This window comes from Lathyrus oleraceus, chromosome 4 (genome assembly GCF_024323335.1).
Source record: "Lathyrus oleraceus cultivar Zhongwan6 chromosome 4, CAAS_Psat_ZW6_1.0, whole genome shotgun sequence".
NCBI lineage: Eukaryota > Viridiplantae > Streptophyta > Magnoliopsida > Fabales > Fabaceae > Lathyrus > Lathyrus oleraceus.
The window spans coordinates 109999524-110009118 of record NC_066582.1 but is presented as its reverse complement, the minus strand read 5'-3'; the positions used below and the strand labels follow the sequence as shown (position 1 = coordinate 110009118).

Below are 9595 nucleotides of genomic sequence, written 5' to 3'. Positions count from 1 at the left end.
TGTATTGATACAAACGACGGATAAATCGATACATACTGAACCAATTTTGACAGATTTGAAAAAAGAAAGACATGAATCGATACATATATGTTCGTATCGATACATACTGATGCTACACCAACTTTTTAATTAATTTTATGCAGTATGAATATGCATTATGAAGTATGTCATGATAATTATGCCCAAGTATGATTCACAAATCAGATTTTAACGTTCAAACAATGTATGCAAAGAAATTCACATAAACGAGAGTAAGGAATTTTGTTCTAACATACACAATCACATAGTTGTAAAAGAATTATAGAAAGGAGTGATATTACCTCTGTTGACGTAATCTTGTGAGGTATAAATGACATCTAAAACAAATCTCATCAACCAAGGTGAGGCATAATATAAATAAGAACAAACATGCTTAAGACATCAATTGAGAAAGATCTAAGATCCCTAATTCACGACGAATGTTGAAGAACGGTTCTGTTGCCAAAGGTTTAGGGAATACATCAGCAAGCTGATTTTTAGAATCAACATGCTCAAATACAACGTCTTCTTTTTCAACATGGTCGCGAAGAAAGTGATGTCTAATCTCTATGTGTTTAGTGCGTGAGTGTAAAACAGGGTTTTTAGTAAGGTTTATGGCACTAGTGTTGTCACATTTTATTGGAATACGTTTGAGTTGAATGTTAAAGTCTTGTAGTTGTTGCTTTAGCCACAAAATCTGAGCGCAACAACTACCGGTTGCAACGTATTCAGCCTCTGCAGTTGACAAAGCCACAGATACCTGCTTTTTGCTATGCCAACTTACCAAGGAGTTTGAAAACAGGTGACATGTACCACTCGTGCTTTTCCTATCTGATTTGCAGCCAGCAAAATCAGAATCGGAGTAACCTACTAAGCTATAATCACTTCCTTTGGAATACCAAAGCCCATATTTAGGTGTTCCATGAAGATATCTAAATATGCGCTTAACAGCTTTCAGGTGTGATTCCTTAGGATTTGATTGATATCGTGCACACATACAAACACTAAACATAATGTCAGGTCTAGAAGCAGAAAGATACAGAAGAGATCCAATCATACCTCTGAACTTTTTGACATCTACACACTTACCATGCTCATCCTTATCTAGATTTCCGTTGGTAGGCATAGGGGTGTCAATTGATTTTGAGTCATTCATTCCAAAGCGCTTGAGTAGTTCTCTGCAGTATTTTGTTTGACATACTGTTGTACCCTCATCAAGTTGCTTTATCTGCAGTCCTAGGAAGTAATTCAGCTCCCCCATGAGACTCATCTCAAATTCACCCTGCATAACCTTAGAAAATTCTTCGACCAAGTGTATGTTAGTTGAACCAAAAATTATATCATCTACATAAACTTGAACTAAAAGGATGTGCTTTCCCTTGTGTTTAATAAAGAGAGTATTATCCACTTTACCTCTTGAATATCCATGATCAATTAGAAATTTGCTAAGCCTTTCATACCAAACCCGAGGGGCTTGTTTAAGACCATACAAAGCTCGTTTTAATTTGTAAACATAATCTGGATTTTCAGCATTCTCAAAACCAGGAGGTTGTGAGACATATACCTCTTCATTTATGACACCATTTAGAAAAGCACTCTTTACGTCCATTTGGTAAAGCTTAAAATTGTTAGAACACGCATAGGCAAGCAAGAGACGTATAGCTTCAAGGCGAGCAACTGGAGCATAAGTTTCCTCATAGTCTATGCCCTCCTCTTGGTTATACCCTTGTGCTACTAAACGTGCCTTGTTCCTAGTTATCACTCCGTTTTCATCAAGCTTATTTCTAAAAACCCATTTAGTACCTATGATATGATGATCTCGCAGACGAGGGACAAGTTCCCAAACGTCATTTCTTTTAAATTGATTAAGCTCTTCTTGCATGGCCATTAGCCAAAATTCATCAATCAAGGCCACTTTGGCATTTTTAGGTTCTACTTGTGAAACAAACGCGAAGTGAGAACAAAAATTACTTATGTTAGAACGAGTCATTACTCCCTTTGAAATATCTCCCAAGATGTTGTCGATAGGATGGTCTTTTGAAGATTTCTAAGCTGGTGGAAGGTCATCCACTTCAGCTGTCCTTTCTTCCTTATCTTCTTCATGACTAGTATCTTCCTCCTTCTCATGGGCAGCTGTTCTGGACTGATCAGTTTCCTTAACAGCTTCCTTGAGTATGTCTTCTGTAGATACACCTGCGTCATCAAAAGAAATACCTTTTCCGACACTTTTCGGATAAGACTCATCAAAAGAAACATGGACAGATTCTTCAACAGTAAGTAAACGCTTATTATACACTCTATATGCTTTACTTGATTGTGAGTATCCAAGAAAGATACTTCATCCGCTTTTGCATCAAACTTCCCAATATTTTCCTTACCATTATTCAAAACAAAACATTTACAACCGAATACGTGAAGATGTGACAAGTTTGGCTTTCTTCCTTTTAAAAGCTCATAAGGAGTTTTATTTAAAATAGGACGAATTAAGATCCTATTTAAAACATAACAAGCTGTGCTAACTGCATCAGCCCAAAAGTATTTTGGTAATCCGCCCTCATTTAGCATTGTTCTTGCCAACTCCTCTAAAACACGATTTTTACGCTCCACAACGCCATTTTGTTGTGGAGTTCGAGGAGCTGAAAAGTTATGCTCAATACCATACTTGTCACAGTACTTATCAAAGTGATAGTTTTGAAATTCACCACTATGATCGCTACGAATTGTAACTATTTTGGAATTCATTTTGTTTTGGGACAGTTTTGCAAAATTCTTAAAAGCAGAAAAAGTTTCATCTTTGCTACAAAGGAATATAGTCCAAGTAAATCTAGAGTAGTCATCAACGATTACAAAACCATAATAATTTCCACCTAAGCTCTTTGTCCTAGAAGGTCCAAAGAGATCCATATGGAGAAGCTCAAGGGATCGTGAAGTTGAAATTATATTTTTAGATTTAAAAGAGACCCTCGTTTGCTTTCCCATTTGGCATGCGTCACATAGGTGGTCTTTTGAAAATTTTATTTTTGGAAGACCGACTACTAGATCCTTAGATACAACCTTATTAAGCAAATCGAAATTAACATGCGCTAAACGTTTATGCCAAAGCCAAGAATCATCATTCAAGGTGACTAGACATTTAGTACTTGTTAAAGATACATCAAAAAGGTCAAACATATAGATATTGTTTACTCTTACTCCCTTAAACACAACGTTTTGTTCAGCATGTTCAATTATGCAGCAAGTTTTTGTGAAAGAAACTTTATACCCCTTGCCACACAATTGACTTATGCTTAACAAATTATGTTTAAGCCCCTCTACTAAATGGACATCAGAAATAGTAGTGGTAGAGGGATTACCTACACTACCTTTGCCAAGTATAGCTCCTTTGTTATTATCTCCATAAGTAACATATCCCTTCTTCTTTGCTTTGAAGTCTATGAAAAGCGATATGTCACCGGTCATGTGCCTTGAGCAACCGCTGTCAAGAAACCATCTCCTATCTACGGAAGCAAGGCACTCATCCTACAATATCAAAAGAGAGAAGTTGGTACCCAATTTTCATTGGGTCCAAGTGGGTAAGTGCTAACATGGTTGCCTTTTGGCTTCCATTGATAAATACCTTTAGGAACAAGAAATCTCCTAAACTTGCATTTCTCAATGGTATGGCCATCATGACAACAATAATGACATAAACCATGATGATGTGTTTGTTTATTCTTGTTCATTAAATCCTTTGGAATAAAAGAGTACTTTGCATATGGTGGATTTAATGACTTCTTAAACAACCTAGAGTCAACGGCATAAGTAACCTTAGGTTGTAAAGCTTTTTCCAATTTGACCTTGAGAGTGTTTACCTCTTTTTGCCAAATGTGACAAGCTTCACAATACCTAACTTTACTACATCCATCAATGTCAATAATTTTTGAATTTTCTGCAATACTAGCTTTTAACCTTTCTAAATCTGTTTCAGCTTTGTATACTTTACCTTCCAAAAATGAAAAAATTTGTTTATCGGAAGATAATCTTTTAAAAGTATCTACAACTTTGTTATGCAGTTTTTCAAAAGCTATTTTCAGTTCAGAAAAGGTCATAGAAGAGAAGTTATTACAGTAGGCTTGTTTTACCTTTTTATCATTGATTTTCTTCTTGTGGTAGGACAGATTTTTGGTGTGAGCCATAAGGCACAGATTTGCGGTTTCATCATTATCACTTGAACTTTGTGTGCTTGATGAATCACTGTCGCTTTCCCATGCAATGTAAGCTCTTCTTTGTTTGTTGTACTCTTTTGGTGGAGCTTTTCTTTGATCCTTATACTTCATAGGACAATCTGTTTTATAATGTCCAGATTTACCACAATTAAAACAAGACCTTTTTCCTATTCTCTTCCTGTTTTGAATCTGTAGATTGTCTTCGAAACTTCATGAGGTTTTTGTCGGAATGCTTGACTCCATTCTTTCGAATGAATCTATTATATCTCCTTACAAACAGTCCCATTTCCTCATCATCCGAATCTTTGTCACTACTAGAATCATTGTCACTTTGCTCTTTTCGTGAGGACTTAGAGCTAGAGGCCACAAGAGCTATTAGCTTCTTCTCTCCCTCTTTGTCTCTTTTCTTCTCCTTTTCCTTCTTACTTTTATTCTCAAACTTTTCAAGACTTTCTAATGCTTGCTGATGTTCTTCCAGCTTTCCAAACAGAGTTGTAATCGTAAGTCTCGTTAGATCGTTGGCTTCCTTAATTGTTGTTACTTTAGGTTGCCATTCCTTGCTAAGACACCTCAGAATTTTATTAGTAGCAATTTCATTGGAAATAGGTTTTCCAAGTGAATTCAACCTATTAGTGAGATGAGTGAATCTCTTTTGCATGTCGGAGATAGATTCTCCTTGTTTCATGCGAAAGAGCTCAAACTCTTGACTGAGTGTGTTAATACGGGACTGTTTTACTTCAGTAGTACCCTCATGGGCAACTTCTAAAGCATCCCATATTTCTTTAGCTGTCGTGCAATGGGATACTCGATAATACTCATCAACACCAAGTGCTGAAATTAGCATATTTCGAGCTCTCCAATCACACGACCACTTTTTCTCATCTTTCTCATTCCAATCAGCTTCTGGTTTAGGAACTATGGCGCCAGCCGCATTTGTCATAGTAATTTGAAAAGGACCATTTTCAATGGCAGCCCATACTAGCCTATCCACAGAATTTATATGAACTCGCATGCAGTCTTTCCAGTAGCCGTAATTTTCACCGTTGAAAATCGGCGCTCTATTATACGCCCCCTTTGGTTCAGAATCCATATCGTTACAGGCAGCCACAGAGCACCAGCGAACCGGCGCTCTAATACCACTTGTTAGATGGTGTGGCTAGTGATCGAGAGGGGGGGTGAATAGATCACCTCTTTTTAAAATAAACGGATTTAAAATTTTATCAGAGTTATTGAAACCTAGCGGAAAATTTCAGTCCCGAATCGACTTCCGTCTATTCTGAACCGCTACTAGAAAACCGGACACGCGAATTTATTGCTGGATTTGAATTAGAACGACGGAGATTGCTAACACCAGAATCTTATCTAATTGAATGCACTTATCACTAAATCCTAATTCCAATGAATAAAACTCAGCTGAACATTTTGTCAAACAATTGGTGTGTATGTGATCAATGATGAACAATGGTGGACTTTAGTTAAAGAAGTTTTCTTGCCACTATTGTATCACGAAAAGTACAGCCACAACACACTAACTGAAATTACAAAACTGTTGAAAATGTAAAGAGAGATAAGGAAAGAATACGATACGCAGAGATTTGGTAAGGAAGTTCCCCACATCGTCCTCGCGTGTGGGTACGTCTCCCTCTCAATTTCAAATGAAATTGAGAACTGTAATTATCAATAATTCCGAATTCGTTGATACAAGGTTTCAATACACAGACAAAATTCTAAATCCCAAGATCTTCTTCTTGTATAAAACCTTCACTTGATCTGAGCTCGATCAAGAATTTCCTGCAAGAAATTGCAAACAATTCACCGGTTCCACGACCTGTTTGCGAAATCACCCGATTTCCAAACCCTACGCTGAGGCTGAATCTGTTCTGTAAACGTGACTAACAAACCCGCAAGAACACTTCAGTTCTTGAAGGACAAACCAGTTGGTTTTTCCTCGAAACCCCCTTCAATCTTCAACTCAGCTAGATCCTCGATCGTTCCACTGAACACCTCAGCTAGATCCTTGACCGTACCACTGAACGTTATCTCGTTGATCCTTTAATCCAAAGAACAAGAATGATTATGTGTTGATGTTCTTGAAGAAAAGATATTGAGAAAATGAAGAAGATGAAGTCTCTTTCAGGTTTCTAACTGCTCTAAAAACAATTGCTGCTACACACTCCTTTGATTGGTGTTTCAACTGTTTTTCCCTCTCAGAATTCTTCACATGTCTAAACTGTCAAAAAAATGCTTCTTATATGAAAGACAGAAGCTGTTAGTAGAAAAAACAGAATTATGTATTGATACAAAAGGTTATGCATCGATACATGTTGTAGCTTTGATTAATTTTTGAGAATTAATACAAGCATGTATCGATACAAAGCTCGTATGTATCGATCCATGGAGCATTTTAACTAACATGTATCGATACAAGGATCGTATGGATCGATACATACTGAAGCAAAAACGTTTTGTGATTTAAAATAAGTTTATGTATCGATGCAAGGCTCGTATGGATCGATACATACTGAACCAAAAACATTTTGTGATTTAAAACAGGTGTATGTATCGATGTAAAAGAACATGTATTGATACATGCTAACACAAAACAGTTTTTATGAGTTCTTTATAGAATTGTATCAATGTGGATCTTTATGTATAGACACGAAACAATATTATAGGCTAAAAACACAATTGAAACATGCGAAATAATGCACAACCAACAATTAGACAATGATCACACAATTTGCTATCATTCAAAACTTATTCAAAGTAAAGAATTTGCTCACAAACGTGAGTCAGGTACAAGCACTTAGGTGTGATTTATGTGGAGAGGGACATGAAAATGGAATATGATCTTTGGAAGGATCAAGTGGAAAGGCTAAATTTTCTAATTTCCAAAGAAACAACCCTTATTCCAACACCTACAATCCCAGATGGAAAGATCATCCAAATTTCAGATGGAGAAATAACCAAAATTCTGGTGCAAATCAAGGGATTCAACAAAGTCAACAAGCTCATATCAAAAGGAAACCGTATCAACTCGAAGAGACCTTTCAAAACTTCATCCAAGCAACTCATAATAGCTTTTCTCAGGTAAACAAGCAGCATAAAACAATGAGCAAGAACCATGATGCATCCATAAAGAATTTGGAGGTGCAATTTGGTCAGCTATCTAGATAAATAGCTGCCTTACATGGATCGGGGAAGGATTTACAGGTAATACGGTATATAATCCTAAAAATGAGTCTTGCAAGGCTGTAGAAATAAGTTTTGAGGTGATCACCAACATGGGTGAAGATGAAATAGTGGAAAAGGATTTGATGGAAAGGAAGCAGTGAGGACCGAAAAAGAGGAGAGTAAAAATCAGGGTGACCAAAAGGAGAGAGAAGTCACCATTAAATAATTAGTAGATAAAAATTCCCCTTGGAGAAGGACTAAGAAGCAGCTCCTAAATGATCCCTATCCAGAATTACCTGATTACATCAAACTGTCTTATCCTATAATTAAGAAGAAACCATTAAAGGAAGATGAGGCATAATTTTTTGCAAAGTCCAAAGAGATGTTGACTACACTTCATGTAAGTATTTCGTTTCATGAGGTTTTATAACTAATTCCCAAGTTTGCTAAATTTATGCAGGCATTGCTAAAGGGTGCAAAGCAGAAGTTGGTCAAAAAACATGTGAACATGACAGAGAAAGATGAGATGACAGTGCCTCAAGCATTGCCGCCAAAGATGAAGGATCCAGGAAAGTTCACCATTGCTTGTACCATTGGTGGAATACTGATCCCACACGCTTTATGTGATTTAGGGTCTAGTATCAATGTCATGCCACTCAATAAGTTTAAAGAATTGAAACTGGGAGAGATCATACCGAGTAACACGACTCTCACTTTAGCCGATTCACTTGTTACTCATCCGCTTGGTATCATACAATATGTGTTAGTGCCTGTCGATGGTTTAGTCTTTACTGCATATTTTTTGGTAATTGACATGAAAGGAGATTTAAGAGGGTTAATTATTCTAGTATTACCATTCTTGGTAACTGGGAAAGTTGTATTAGATGTGGAAACATGTGAACTTGTCTTGAAGTTCAACAAGGAGAAAATGGTATTTAATTTGTATGAATGGACACCGTATGTGGAGGACCTAGATACATGATACCAACTAGAAGAAAAAGGTAGTAAGGATGAACAAGGGAAGAAGGAAAGTGAATTGACCGACGTAAGAGTATCCCTTGCGCTTGACATGCCTTAGGCATGAGGCGTCAAGCTAACGAAGGAAAAGAAGCGTTGGATGGGAGGAAACCCATTGGTTATAACCAATTTTTGTTTTTTTTTTAATTTACATTATGTTATTCGTGAAATTCAATGAGAAGAATTAGCCACTCGAGCACACCTTTCCATTACAATCTATGTTGTCTTTATTGAACAAGTGTGTATTCGTTGTTTCTTTTCATATTTACAAAGTTTGCAACTATAACATTGAACAAATGAACCAAAAGGAAACTTGATCATCAGGAAAGCAACTTACAACTTGAAGGAAAAGGATGAGAAAATAATTAAATAATTTGTACTCAACCTTTAGATACGTTAACTAGTAAGGTTTGAGCTAAATAAAATCCATTGTTTACTATTCCTTTTTACTGAGTGTATCCATGCATTATTGTTTTATCAAGTTTGAACTATTTATGATTAAATTTGTCTAGTTTTATTGACACACACGGGGGCAGTTGTTTGCTTTAACTTTGAACCTTTTTAAACCATCCTATTGTAATAGTTACATCCATTGCTAACCACTTTAAGCCCATCCTTTCTTTCGGCGACTTAGCCTTTATTCTTAGTCGTATGACTTGAAAGATCTTATCTTTCCACCCTCTCTTTGGATTTTAGTAGAATTGTAGTTCTTAAGTGGTGTGAAAAAGATTACGTTTGGGGTTGCTCTTGGAAGTGAGCAAAGTTTTAAGTTGAGGTTGGGGTACTAGAGAGAAATGGTCAAATTTTCAAGATTTTGAGAAATATAAGAAGTGGAAAAAAGAAACGTCTTAAAAATGATTAAAAGAATGCAAAAATAATATGAAAAAATAAGAAGTGGAAAAAAGAAACTTCTACAAAAAAATGATTAAAAGAATGCAAAATAAATATGAATGATCACAATTGAAATATCTCTAGTACCATAAAGAAGGAGTAAAGGGGTATTTGATAATAGAAGAAGAGTTATACATCTAACTCCAAAGGTTTAAACATACTTTCCCAAAAATATCCTACCTGAACATAAGCCAAGATACAACCGAAAAAGACATTAAATGTGTGTGTTTTTATTTCTTTGATGAGTTATATTAGAACATGATCAAACTCGGTATATACTATTTTACATG

General features: G+C 36.1%; 1 protein-coding gene across 1 annotated transcript; it reads left to right on the top strand.

The window, feature by feature from the left end:
- The first annotated feature begins 7507 nt into the window (after window positions 1-7507).
- LOC127136256 (uncharacterized) lies at window positions 7508-8379 on the top strand. Its single transcript, XM_051062838.1, has 3 exons — window positions 7508-7554; window positions 7653-7752; window positions 7858-8379. The coding sequence occupies exons 1-3, from the start codon at window positions 7508-7510 to the stop codon at window positions 8377-8379; spliced, it is 669 nt and encodes a 222-aa protein (XP_050918795.1).
- The last annotated feature ends 1216 nt before the right edge of the window (window positions 8380-9595 follow it).